This window comes from Pituophis catenifer, unplaced genomic scaffold (assembly GCF_029215685.1).
Source record: "Pituophis catenifer annectens isolate HBS135680 unplaced genomic scaffold, rPitCat1.0.hap2 SCAF_1, whole genome shotgun sequence".
Lineage (NCBI taxonomy): Eukaryota > Metazoa > Chordata > Lepidosauria > Squamata > Colubridae > Pituophis > Pituophis catenifer.
Window position 1 is genome coordinate 233,782,575 of NW_027256881.1, and position 15,164 is coordinate 233,797,738.

Consider the following 15,164-nt stretch of genomic DNA (forward strand, 5'->3'; position numbering starts at 1 on the left):
TAATAATTTTTTCACCATAGAAAGATTAGTTCAAAGACCGCATACTTCAAAAAGTCCTATAGTTTATCATTCACTGGGAAAAACCTAATGTTCACCATCCTTTTATCTAGTGATTTTTTTTAGTTTTTCATGTACACAAAGGACTCAGAGAGGCCAGGAATAAGCCATAACAAACAAAAGTTACATTTTAGATCTGAGTCAGTATTCTGTGATCTTTCACCATTTTGCAAGACCATGAGATGACTTCATAGGAATTGTCTTTGTTGCATCTTGTCAGCGGCTCTTCAGTGACAAGTATCTTTTTTTTTTTTTTTAAATTTTAAACAAACTTTATTCATATTTAAAAAAAAGACATTTAAAACAATTATAAGAAAAACTGAACAAGTTTTTCTTAATCAAACACACAAATTACAAGTACATATACTATACATATATAGTGCTCAATTTCCTCTATCAACTACTTTCTAATGTTATATATACATATATATATATACACACAGTGACTATATTTCCTTCTATATCTCTCTGACAGTGCAGTTGTTTATTTACATTGATTTCTCCTAACTTTCATCTCTAAGCATTCCCTCTCTCTGACTTATCCACTGGTACCAGCTATTCCATATTTTAAAATAATTTGAATCTTCCTTATCCTGTAATTTTAGGGTTAATTTATCCATCTCTGCGCATACATAGATTTTCTGTATTACTTCCTGATCAGTTGGCAAACGGTCAATTTTCCAGAGTTGTGCCAATGCTAATCTTGCCGCTGTTATAATATGGAGTATTAGGTATTTTATGTCCTTCCTAGTATTTTTATTGATCATGCCGAGTAAAAAGACTTCAGGTGTTAATTCAATTTCGTGATTTGTTATTTCTATTATCCATGTTTTTATTTTGTTCCAATATTTTTTGATTTTTGGGCAAAGCCACCAAGCATGGTAAAAAGTTCCCTGTGCTTTTTTACATTTCCAGCAAACCGGGTTCACATTTGGATACATTTTTGCTAACCTTGCGGGTGGCAGATACCATCAGACAAGCAACCCAGTACACCTAATATGCCAACAATGCAGGCCACGCTTATAACAATTCAGGAAACTATGGTCAAAATGCAAGAGTGTATGACAAGAAACCATGAACAATCTAGAAAAGACATGGACGAGGTAAAGAGAGAAGTTAAGAATGACATTCAAAAGATTGATGGAAAATGGACTTAATACAAGAAATCATCCAAAAAAATGACCAAAGGATAAAAGAAATAGAACAAAAAACTGAATTGACGGAAGAAAAATTAGAAGCATTAGATACAAAAATGACAGGATTAAATAAGGAACTTGAGAACACTGTGGCCCAATTAGAAATGGAGAAGGCAGCATTCTATTTGCGTTTCCAGAACGTAGCGGAAGACCGGGAGGAAGATTTGACGATGGTAATGGCTGAGATGATAGCAGAGGCACTCCAGAGAGAAAAAGACGAGATAATTAATGAACTAGATGAAGTCTACCGAGTCCACACTAACTACGCCCGACAAAACAAACTCCCGTGGGAGGTACACATAAGATTTGTAAGAAGGAAGGTGAGGGATATTGTATATAAGATAACAAAGGACGAACCGATGTATTATAGAAATAAAGAAATAATCACCCTAAAGCAAGTACCTAAAAGAATACGAGATTTGCGAAGAGATTATTGGTTCCTGGCCACGTTACTAAACAGAAGATATATACCATTCAAATGGATAACCCCGGAAGGAATGTTAGTATCGTGGCAGGGAAAGAAAATCAAGGTGGATTCGCACAGCAAAGCAAAAGAATTATATGACCAAATGATGGGGGCTGAAGTAACAAATGGTAATAAAGAAGAGGAAGGACGATATATCAAAGGAAAACAGAAGAGAGATCGGGAAAGAACACCACAACAAGGAGGGAAAGCAGATGAAGGAGAGACCCAGGAAGAGGAAGGAGTACAGACAAGAGGCAAAAAAAAGGAACAGGAAGAAATAAAGAAGAAACAACAGGAAAGTTAATAAAAAAAAAAAAAATGGAACGGACTTTAAAAATACTATCTGTAAATGTTAATGGACTCAATTCACCATCCAAACGACACCAAATTTACAAAAAAATTTTGAAACAAAAATCAGACATTGTGTGCCTCCAGGAGGTACATATAAGAAAACAGGATATCAAATATATACAATATAAAAAATTAGGTAAAGAATACGTTTCATTGGCAGAAGAAAAAAAAAGAGGAGTGGTGGTATATATCAAAGAAGGAATAGACAGTAATATGAGGTATGTAGATACAGAAGGTAGGATAGTCATGGTAGAACTAAATCTTGAGCTCAAAAAGATATTATTGGTAGTAATATACGCCCCAAATAGTCAACAATTAGAATTCTACAAAAAAGTGCATGAGAAAATTATAGAACAAAAAATGGAGAATGTCTGTCTGATTGGGGATTTTAATGCTATATTAGATGTAAGAAAAGATTATGAATGTGGTCAACAAAACAAAAATAAAAAAAATGTATTACCTAAAACCTTTATGGATATGGTGGAAGAGTTAGATATGGTAGATAGCTGGAGATATCTTAATCCCGAAGCAAGAAATTATACATATTATTCGAATCCGCATAAATCATGGTCAAGGTTGGATATGATTTGGGTAACTAAGATGTTAATAATGGAGATAGAAGAAGTAGAGATTTTACCAAATAATTGGGCTGACCACAACCCGATAATGATGAAGTGGAGAGGTCAGCAGAGAAAGAAGAATAGATGGACTATGAACACACAGGTTCTGCAAGAAAAAGAATATAAGAATTATATAGAAAAGGAGTTAGAATGGTTTTATAAGGATAACACAAAGCAACACACTTCCCTACAAAACCTATGGGATACAACCAAAGCATATATAAGAGGCCTCACGATATCATATAATGTAAAACGGAGAAAAGAGAGAGAGAAAGAATATAACAAATTATTAGAAGAAATTCAAAATTGGGAATGTAAATTGCAAAGAAACCCAGGAGATGAAAAAATAAGGTTAAATTGGTTAACAGCAAAACATAACCTAAACATATTAGAGCAGGGGAAATATGTAACAGCATTGAAATATACAAGACAAAATTACTTTGAAAACGCAAACAAACCAGGGAGATGGCTGGCGTATAGGCTGAGGAAGGAAAGAGAAAAAAGAACAATTCAGAAATTACGAGATGATGAGGGAAGGATTCAATGGGCCCTAGAGGAAAAAAAGGACATAATAGTCCAATATTATCAAAAACTGTATGAAAAGGATATAGTAACAGAGGAGGAAATTGAATACTATTTAAAAGGGGAGGGATTGCAAATACTAACAGAGGAAGAAAGAGAATTATTAGATAAGGAGATTACGATGGGGGAGCTAAAAGAGGCACTGAAGAGGCAAAAAAATAATAAAACCCCGGGGACAGACGGTTTACCAATAGAATTCTATAAGACATTTGGAGACTCATTAAATGGAATACTGTTAGAAATATACAATGAGGCCCTAATGGAGGCAAAGCTACCCAACACATGGAAAGAAGCATACATTTCCTTAATATCTAAAGAGGGGACAGATACCACACTAATAAAAAATTATAGGCCGATTTCTTTGTTGAACACTGATTATAAAGCTTTCATGAGTATAATTGCCAATAGGATGAAAATAATATTACAAAATAAAATACACCAGGATCAAAATGGTTTTCTGCCTACAAGGCAGATAAAAAACAATTTAAGAATAGTATTGGATGTTCTAGAATATTATGAGGTGCATCCAGAGAGACAGGTAGCACTGATCTTTCTGGATGCACAAAAAGCCTTTGACCAAGTTAACTGGCAATTTATGAAGCAACAAATTAAAAGTATGAATTTTGGAGAAAAATTTACTAAAATGATAACATCGATATATCAGAATCAGAAAGCATGTGTTTTGGTGAATGGTGACCCAACAAAATTCTTTGGAATAGATAAAGGAGTAAGGCAGGGATGTCCACTTTCCCCTTTACTATTCATTTTAACATTGGAAAATTTATTAATCAGAATTAGAGCAAATAAAGAAATTCAAGGATTAAAGATCAAGAGAGAGGATTATAAGGTCCAAGCATTTGCAGACGACCTTGTTTTTTTCGTAGAAAACCCATTAGAAACAACCCCAAAATTAATAAAAGAGATTGAAAAATTTGGAAAGGTAGCAGGTTTAAAAATTAATAAAGAAAAGACAAAAATGATAACAAAAAACATGACAATAAAACAAGTAGAGAAATTAGTAAAAGAATCCGGTCTGCAGACAGTAAAAAAAATTAAATACTTAGGGATAAATTTGACGGCCAAAACGACAACAATAAAAGAAGACAATTATGATACTTTAGTCCAGAAAATAAAGGAAGATTTAGAAAAATGGGGGAAACTAAAACTGTCTTTATTGGGGAAAATAGCAGCAATAAAATCAAACATACTGCCAAGACTCCTTTATCTATTCCAAACAATTCCAATAAAATTAGATAAGAAATTCTTTGATAATTTGGATAAAATAACTAAAAAATTTGTGTGGGAAGGGAAGAAATCAAGAATAAAATTGAATATACTACAAGATGATAAAAGTAGAGGTGGATTTGGACTCCCGGCATGGGATAAATATTACAAGGCTGCCAGTTTATTATGGATTAAAGATTGGATAACCTTAGATAATCAAAGATTGCTAAATTTAGAAGGGCATGATTTAATGAAAGGATGGCACGCCTTTATATGGAGTTCAGGAAATAAAATATATAAACATTTTAACAACCATACAATCAGGAGATCCTTAATTAACACATGGCTACAAATTAAACAAAAACACTACATGAAAATTCCTGGCTGGCTATCGTCTATAGAAGCAATAACTCACCCCAACATATTATCAAAACAAAAGATTCTAAAATATAGGGAAATAGTAGATGTTCAGGGGAATTTGAAAACTAGGGAAGAGCTTAAAGAACAAGGAATGGAAATAGACTGGTGGCCCTACTCGCAAATAAAAGTAAGATACAGAAAAGACCAAGAGAAAGAAGGAATAGATTTAAAACAAAATCAATTCAGTGACAAGTATCAATCACTATGCAGAGGCATAAAGCAGGCAGGGCTAATGGCAATGACTGCTTAGTGGTATCCTGATTCTCAACCAGTCCCTCTTCTCCCCTGCTGCAGTTTTTGCTATCAATCTTTCCTCTGTTGATTTGCCATGAAATTGGGGGAAAATCTTATCAAAATCTCTTTTAGCAATGGTACAGCGCTAGCCATGATTTTAACATTGATATGGACCACAGAGGGCAAGGAATGGTCTGCCTTGAGCCTCCATTTGAAAAATTTCCACAAAAATCTCCTATTAGATCAGGCTTTTCTGATAACAAAAGCTGGGTCCTTGTGAGCAAAAAAGTGGATAGTGGCAGGGAGAGGCTGCTAAAGCTTTTTCCCAAATGCCACTTCTCAATTCCAGGCTTGTTATTGCAAAACTATTAAAACTACTAAGCATTCAACTGTCCCAATTCATTTTCTTAAAAGTGGTTTGTGCTTAGCCCTTGGGTAAAATAAACATTTACTGCTACTGTGGCTCTAGTTATGCCTCCTCCCCCAAAGAGTAGCAATACACTTGTGTACACACACACACACACACACACACACACACACAGATTTATGATCTGGGTTGACTGAAAAAGATTTGTTTTTCTCAGCAGTAAGAAAGAGATTCCAGTACATGCCTCTTTTTATAGGAAAGAAACCCCTCATTTGCCTGTTTATTTCAGGCACTTTTTAGAAGTACTTTCAGTGTGTGTGTTTTTTTGTATTAGCAATTACTAGTATGGAATCAAAGATGGAGATGCAGGAGTTTAATATATTGTCCCTGTGGCAACTGGCAATCCATTATGACATTTATATGTTTGAAGCATGAACCCAAGAACAGAGCAGTCTGTAGTGATCCAAATCTTAATACTTTTCTACACTGGACTCTTCAGCGGCTTGTCTCCCTGTGTGCAAACCGTTGATAAGGAAGCCAGTTTAAAAATCACTTTCCACATTTCAACTCTCCGTTTCTTCCTATTCAGATGACAACAGACCTTCTCTCTCTCTGGTATCTGTTACGTATAAATTGGCTGTCCTGTCCTTTTGTCCGCCTCCGGTTGATCAGTTTGAACTTTTATCCTAGCCAAGTTGGACCCTTTGTTTGTGTGAGGAATTATTGTGAGCTGAGAGTGCCGAGATGGGTCCAGCATAATTTCCATGATCATCGCAAAAAAAATATTTCTAGTCCCTACAACATTGCGAATTTTCATGATACTTAATCTCTATGTAAAGTATGTAAGAAGAATCAGGATTGTATGTAAAACGGTTAAAATTAATTGCATTTCTATCACACTTTCCTCTAAGGAACTGAAAGCAATATTTCAACTCCCTTTATGTTAGGTAGCATAAAGTAGAATTTTTAGGCTGATAAGACTTGATGAACTGAGTTAGAGGGAAACAGTAAACAGTTTAAAAATTGACTTAAACTTGATCCTGGGACTCTCACATCTGAGTCTAACACAAATGAACAAAAACTGGGCAGAATTAAATCTTGGAGTGTTGAAAAGGGCTGAAAATTATTGTCTAAACCCAGTTCCATACTACATACCAAGGTACTGTGACTTTTACACAAAGGCTGCTTTTGCTTGGTTTATTCTAATAGCCTGGTGACAGCTTTTGACACAATTCAGTAAGGACTTTGAATGTGGGGCAAGGCTGTGAGACTAAGTCCCATATTTGCCTGGGATGAATGGGAAAATGTTAACTACTGCACTGAAATATTGGCAAAGTAAGTTTTCTGCCATCCACAGTGTTTGCCATGTAACTACTTTAAAAGAAATTTAAGAATGAAGAAAGTTGATCCTTTTCTTTTTGTCCCAATCTAAGCTTCACCAGGCAGACTGAACAGTTTATGTAACATTCCAGGATACTTGGGGATCCATGCAGACTATAGAAACTGAATATATTTTAGCCCTGATAAGCAACAGTGTTTAACTGTCATATATGTGGCGTTCTGAGAGGGACTGTAATGAATGTCATCCTGAGTGACAGTCCAGCCACCTTCCTTGTATTCCTATGAAAGCAGTTTAAGTAAAAAAGACAAAAGTGAAAGGATTAATCATCTATAATCGTTTATCTTGATACTAATTCTTATAGGATATATACTACCTTATTTATAAGATGAAGAGAAGAATGCCCCTTTGTGGTGGCCATCTACATGTTTTATTCATGCATTTTACTGCTGAATAAGCACATTTAAAGTATTTCTGTATATGACATATTTTTGCAGTTGATTGGCAAAGAAAGGAAATGATAGCAAGTGTGATCACTAAATATATATGTATGTACAGTAGTATGTATGTAGGTGTCATTTTTCCTAACTGCCCATCTCCCTCCGATGTACAAATGTAAACAGATAAAGGCTATATGGCTGATCTCTCCGGTGATTGGTTGCAGGGAACACGCGTGTGGCTCCAGGAACCTGATTATATGCGGCCCTGCACTCTTGGATCCTGTGCTAATGGCTCCATGCTTTTCACTTCAGACTATGGTGAGGTAAGTGAAATTTAAGACTGTAATGAACCACTGAAGAAAGGACTCTTGGATAATCCCCTTGCTTTTTGAACAAAATTTGAAAAAATACATTGGGAGACTCAACTGATACCTAACATGTACTGTCTAAAATGGCCAAGTGTTGAGTAATGTCATCTTGCCTGAACAGGTATATTTTTCTTAAGACTTTGCTCCCCATTCTAACTTGCAAATTGGTTTTTCTGAATTGCTGTTAAACTCTTTGACCCTGAAACAAGGCACACAAGTTCTCAGAAAAGACAGCAACACACCTCAGTGGACTGGGGCAGGCTCTTGAAGCTTCCAAGCAATTCACACTTCAGTAGTTCTGCAGCTGGCCAGGTTTGAAACTGGAGATAATCCTGAATTAATATCTTGAATCGGTCATCTTCCATTTTCTCTAGGCAAATCCCCGCCCTTCTGAATCTCTCTGGTGTATTGGGGAGGGAGGCCTGCATTTTTCCCTGCATATATAGATAAGATGACCTAATGCAGATCAGTTATCTTTTAATGTGATCTAACTGCCATTACAGCATCTCAATGAGGCTTGCTAAAAGAGCAATAGAAAGATGGATATCCTTTCAGTGTGTGTTTTTTATATATTAGCAATTACTAGTATGGAATCAAAGATGGAGATGCAGGAGTTTAATATATTGTCCCTGTGGCAACTGACAATCCATTACATGTTTGAAGCATGAATCCAAGAACAGAACAGTCTGTAAGATTAAGAACAATCTTAATACTTTTCTACACTGGACTCTTCAGCTGTTTGTCTCCCTGTGTGTAAACCAGTGATAAGGAAGCCAATTTAAAAATCACTTTCCACATTTCAACTCTTTCCTCTATTTCCATCATGCAGACAGGCTAGTGTTTTGTCTGGATCACATTTGCCATGGCCAGTGGTGGGTTTCAAATTTTTTTACTGCTGGTTCTGTGGGCGTGGCTTGGTGGGCATGGCATGGCTTGGTGGGCATGGCATGGCTTGGTGGGCATGGCAGGGGAAGGATACTGTAAAATCTCCATTTCTTCCCAATCAGCTGGGACTTGGGAGGCAGAGAATAGATGGGGGCGGGGCCAGTCAGAATTTTTACTACCGGTTCTCCGAATTACTCAAAATTTCCGCTACCGGTTCTCCAGAACTGGTCAGAACCTGCTGAAACCCACTCCTAGCCATGATCCCTGATTGGTGAAGTCCCCCACTTCTTTACCATTTATGATCTGATAAAAAAAAAAGAGAGAGAGAGAGAAACCCTATAATTTACCATTTTACCAGGCGCCGTGGTAGCACAGTGGTTAAAGCGCAATATTGCAGGCTAACTCTGCCCACTGCCAGGAGTTCGATCCTGACTAGTTCAAGGTTGACTCAGCCTTCCATCCTTCCAAGGTTGGTAAAATGAGGACCCAGATTGTTGGGGATAATACGTTGACATTGTAAACCACTCAGAGAGTGCTGTAAAGTAGTATGGAGCAGTATATAAGTGTAAAGGCTGAGGAGTAGGGCTATTTTCCTGTCTTGAGGCCTAGAAAATAAAAGTGGCAGAAACTTATCAATTTCACCTTTTTAAAAAAAACAGCTTTTCATTGTTTCACTGGTGAATTTATTTTTTTAAAAAATGGCCAGAGGACAGTAACCAGTGATTGGAACAGAGAGGGTGATTCTACCAAGTGTATGCTAGCCAGTTCCGGTGAAAGTGAGGCACAATAGGAGAACTAAATTAGCAGAAGTTAAAAAAATAACTTTGATATATAGGAGAAAATAATGGGCAGAGATTGCCTTTTTCAGTGGCTTAGGTGTGGGAGCAGACAATGTCATGTGTTGCTGCCCTTAAGAAATGGTCAGTGGCCTGTACTCACAGTGGGTCAACCAGATTAATTCTTGCTCATTATTAAATTAGATCATTATAAAATGTTGCATATGAGGCTACCCTCGAAAAACTGCAACTGACACAAAATGGACTAGCAGGATTCTTTTGCAGAGTCTACATCTGTGTTCAACGTCAAAGGCTCCATTTCCTATTCCATCACTTATAAAAGATAGGAATATGAGACAGGATTTTACCTGCAGCAGCATCTGGTTTAAGGAGTTAGTTCCAAAGAGGTTCTACATGCTCCATCCCTGATGATTTTAAGCGGTTAGTGCTGTAGGTTTTTTGTCTTTAAATAGTAGTGTACTGATGTCTGCATTCTTCATTCTTTCTGACTTCTAAATCTGAACGTGATTCTTTTTTAATATTGCTCTAATGATTTTATTAATTTTAATTGCTTGGAAGTTCTTTTTAGGGCTACCATATGATCCTGAAAGGTTTACTCAAAAGACGTGGGAATATAAGAAATTCATGCTGCAAGCACGCATATGATTACTAGCTGGCTTGATGTCCAGATCTAGTACAAGTCCTTTACTATCACATCTAGTTCAGCAGATGAGAGTCACCCAGGACATATGGTCATTTTGCAGTGTTACATCTCTCAATCTTTCCCTTCCCCTTAGGTGTTCTGCTATGCACAAGGCTCTCTGCCAAAAGAAAAAATTATGCCAATGCATCAGTCAAGTGTAGACGGTGTGGAGGACATGTCCATGCTGGGAGACCTACATGAAGCTGCCATCTTGCTCAACCTGCACCAGCGCTACAAGCAGAACCACATCTATGTGAGTGAACAAATTATTTATTTTATTTATTTATTATTTATTTATTAATTTTATTTCCATACCGCCCTTCTCCCGGAGGACTCAGGGCGGTGTACAGCCTGATTAAAAGCACAAAGGCAGACAAAATTTAAAAATAATTAAAATTATTAAATAATTGGCTCAATTATAAAACCCCCAAATTTAAAATCCCATATTTAAAACCAATTAAAATCTTTACATTGATAGCCTGGCCTGGTGGAACAACAAGGTTTTGAGGGCACAGCGAAATACACGGAGATCGGAGATCTTACGCATTTCTGGGGGCAGTTCATTCCAAAGGGCAGGGGCTCCCACAGAGAAGGCCCTCCCCCTGGGTGTCGCCAGACAACATAATTTGGCCGATGGCCCCCTGAGGAGACCCTCTCTGTGGGAGCGAATTGGCCAGTGGGAGGCTACTGGTGGCAGAAGACAGTCTCGAAGGTACCCAGGTCCAATACCATGGAGCGCTTTAAAGGTGGTAACCAACACCTTGAATCGCACCTGGAAGACCACTGGGAGCCAGTGTAGCTCACGCAGGAGGGGTGTCACGTGGGCACAACGAGTTGCGCCCATAACCACCCACGCGGCCGCATTCTGGACCAGTTGGAGCCTCCGGGTGCTTTTCAAGGGGAGCCCCATGTAGAGAGCATTACAGTAGTCCTGTTGGGAGGTGACAAGGGCGTGAGTGACTGTGCGCAAGGCATCACGATCCAGAAAGGGCTGCAACTGGCGAAATTAGACTGGTGCCCTGCTTAATCTTTCCAACAAAGTGCTAAACCACATCCTCAAAAGAGAAGTTACCTTCATGACTGTATCCTCATCCTATGAGAGGTAGACTTGACATCCAGGTATGCAGGAGCCATGCCTTCTCTGAAGTGTGCTTTGATGCTTTGCATGTCTTTGGGTCATGAGCACGGAAGCTTGGGTTAGAGACCTCTGAGAATATTTGGATAGCTTCTTAGTAAAACTAGGGCCATGCTAATCTATCATCAAATAGAATCAAATAGCAGAATGGATTGGTGGCATATACATTACATTTTTGAATACCCACCCAAGTTTTAAAAAATGCAGCCTGCATATGAGTTGATACACAAACATAAATGCTCATCTGCATGCCAGATTTCAGCCTCCTTTCTCAACTTTAGTTTTCTATTTGCAAAGACAAAGAAAGTGTTTTTACATAATATACCCCTTTCTTGTATTCCAAGGGATAGTTAGTATCCATAGTGCAATCCAAAGTTTCTGCCATCTGATTCCTTCTTTTGGCATTAAACATCCAATTTCTACCTGCTTCTGTAAATATGGATAGGAGATGAGGAGGAGCAGGTAATTCTGTATCAAGCAAGATGACTGCAAGATAATTTGGGAGCACAAGGAAGGGGATGAGGCATATTCCCTTATCTTCTTACCTGTGCACAAGCGTCCTTAAATTCTGGTATTGAAATGTGGATCTTAAGTCTGTTGCATCGCAACGGTTACTAAGGCAACAAGGACTGAAGGCATTTTATATTCCAGTAAATGATCAATTAAATGACCTGTTTTCTGGGAAGCGTCTTCTTTTGGAGTGAGGAAGGGACTTGCAAATAATGCATTATGCTGTTTAGTGATAACCTATTTGTTTTTTTACCATCTGCTGCACCCAGCTTACAATTGCACTCATCTCTCACCAAAAGTTCTTTACAGTCCAGAGCTCACAATCCACCAGCTTTCATTTTGTTTGCTGCTCTTTTACATCAGATTGTTTTTCCTTCTCCTCCTCTCCCCTTCCCTCTCCTTTCCTTTTGTCAGAAAGGGAATGAGAATAACAACATTTAAATCATGCTCTTTCCCGATTCAGAACCTCCACATGCATTGTCTAAGGGCCAGATAGAATTACAGAGGTGAATCTGCATCCACTTTTTGTGTATTGCATTTTGTGTGTGTGTGTAATATCTGATGCCAGCTGCTCTCTACATAATGAGGTGACATCACTACACTGCTCATTTCCTTGGCCCTGCGGGGCAGTGCTATGAATGGGGAGGGGGGGTAGGAGCAGGGCACTGTACGATCTATTGCTTGTGTTAGTAGGAAGAAAGACGGCAGCAGTTCCAGGTGTCTTAAAAAATAATATATAGCAATCCTGTAATACTTGGGTTCAGCCAGAAAGAATGTTTATGCAAAAGATTTTTTGCTTTAAAAGAACCAGAGGAAATGTTGCGGGGGGCGGGGGGGTGTTCTTGGATTTTATGTTTTGTTTATTGGGAAAGACAGATCAAAATTGTCTCTTTAGAGGAAAGAGATTGTAGAAAATTTAACAGACTTTTTTTAATTAAAAAAATCATTTTTATTAGCTATTAGTCATTTCATTAAGGAAAAAAATTTCAAGATGTATGAAAACCCGTGTAACTGTACACTCCTTGAATATATTGGGCTTGTGTTTCCTAAGGTGGAACAGCTTATTACTTCAAAAAAACCACTACTGTAGTGGAAAATCATTGGTGATCAGCCAGTCTTGCTTAAATCCCAGGCGTTTAGTTATCTTTGGGGTCAGAAATGACTAGAATAATAATGGATGGCACTTGTGGATGACATTAAAAAGAACAAGGTGTTTTTCTAGGTGTTATATAAAATTAGCAAAATGATAAAAGTTGCAGCGCTGATTTAAAAAAACAAAAACAAACCAAAAATCTTGGAGGTTGAATCTTCTCATGTTTATTGATCTCAGAAGTATTCAATTTTTGTACACTGCTGAGCAGGTTTGGAATTAGAGAAGTCTATTATGGTCACTTTCACTAAGTTTTTGCAATAGTTGGCATGCCTTATAAAAAAAAAATTGCCCAGTACTGCCTGCCATTCCCTCTGTCTGTCTTTTTTGTTGAGGAAGAGAGATGTCCTTTTTCTTTTAATGAAGTTGGGCACACTTCCAAACAAAGCAGAGTCTTAGCTTTTGTAATCATCTTACTTTACACAATGCGTTTGAGCCTTCATAGATCTCTTATAAGCTTTCTTGAAAAACAAAAATATGTGTAGTTGGCAGCTCACTACTTTGTTTTACTGACTGTTGAAAAAAAATACAACGATAATTCAGAACAGAAGAGAGCATCTGGTAGACCTGGACTGAGGGATAGGGAACAACTGCATCAGTTACGTAAAGTACATTGGAGTTTAATCACATTCATATTTGCCACAGCAAATATACATTTTGAAGGCATCCTTAACATGTTCTCAACATTCCAAATAAAGCAACTGCACTATTAGGGTGTCTTCCCTAAATAGTATCATATAAGTCAAGAAAATAAAGTAATGGGGTATTAGAAGTCACTGCCTGATTCTTAAAACATTTATAGGCATGAGGCTTTCATTCCTTGCTGGGACTATAGAGGTAAAGCGTAAAGGTTTCCCCTGCTCAATTGTGCCCAACTCCAGGGGTGGTGCTCATTTCCATTTCCTAGCCAAGGAAGCCAGCATTGTCCGAAGATGCTTCTGTGGTAATGTGGCCAGCATGACTATATGCTAAGGCACACAGAACACTGTTACTTTCTCACCAATGTGGTATTTATTTATCTACTTGCATTTCCATGCTTTCAAACTAATAGGTGGGCAGGAGCTGGGCAGTGGTGGGTTTCAAAATTTTTTACTACCGATTCTGTGGGTGTGGCTTGGTGGGTATGACAGGGGAAGGACACTGTAAAATCTCCATTCCCACCCCACTCCAGGGGAAGGTTACTGCAAAATCCCCATTTCCTCCCGATCAGCTGGGACTTGGGAGGCAGAGAATAGGTGGGGGCGGGGCCAGTCAGAATTTTTACTACCGGTTCTCCAAACTACTCAAACTTTCCGCTACCGGTTCTCCAGAACTGGTCAGAACCTGCTGAAACCCACCTCTGGAGCTGGGGCAAGAACAGGAGTTTACCTTGTCACGCAGTGCATGGGTCTCAAACTGTCAACCTTCTCGTCGACAAAACCAGCGTCTTACCTGCTAGGCCACCACACCCCTGAGACTATAGAGACAGACAGACAGACAGACAGACACACACACACACACACACACACACACACACAATTTTCCACTTAACATTTTCTCTGTAATGCCCCATTTTCAGTTTCAATGGTTTCTGTTTCTGAGGAAATGAGGATGAAATCCTAAAAATAGAAGATGTGTCCTGTTTCACCTTTCATGAAACATTCAATAAAGAACATGTATTAGAGCAGTAGAGCAGTCCTTAGGAGGATCTCAGTTTGAAAAGTAATTCAAATTCTTGGCTTCTAAAAGGTTTATTCTGCAGATTTGTACAAACTATATTTCTATCTATTAAAGAAGATACTTTGGTCTTCATCCTGAATTTGGCTAATGAGTTCATATTGTATTCTGATCTTCAGATACTTTAGATTTATCTATCGCCTCAGATTGTGCAGTCTCTAATAGCTTCCTTCAACAACGTATTTTTAGAAACCTTTAATGTACCCTCTTATGTTCCTTTTTTTTAATGAGCTGACAAGGCTTCATCCTTTAACATTTTACTCAAGATATTGTTTCCACTTACACCATTGATTTTTTTCCCTGTCAATAATGGAATCCCCCTTCTCAGATAATAGTTTTTGATGTATTTTTTTAAAAATACTTCCTGGTCAAAACCTCATCACTGAATCCATGCTGGTTCTACAGATCAAGCTACATATTATGCAGAAGATGGTCACTGTGTCAGCGTTCCAAATTAGGCTTTCTTCCAGCGCTGACATAACAAGATGAACTTTTACCTAGTTTTATATGTTACAGATAGTGTTTCCTGGGAGACGAGGATGGGGGCTACATTCCTGTGAAAAGAACGTGCCGGGATGTAGAGATGGATCTGTATGATGGCCAATGGGACATTGGGGTTGGAGAG

General features: G+C 38.0%; 1 protein-coding gene across 1 annotated transcript in view; it reads left to right on the top strand.

The window, feature by feature from the left end:
* Positions 1-15,164, top strand: part of LOC139327144 (unconventional myosin-X-like) — a 126,707-nt gene that overhangs the window by 32,677 nt on the left and 78,866 nt on the right. The window contains exons 2-3 of the mRNA XM_070956857.1: positions 7,521-7,619; positions 10,123-10,281. Coding sequence (XP_070812958.1) covers positions 7,521-7,619; positions 10,123-10,281 — 258 coding nt within the window. The remainder of the gene's footprint in view (positions 1-7,520; positions 7,620-10,122; positions 10,282-15,164) is intronic.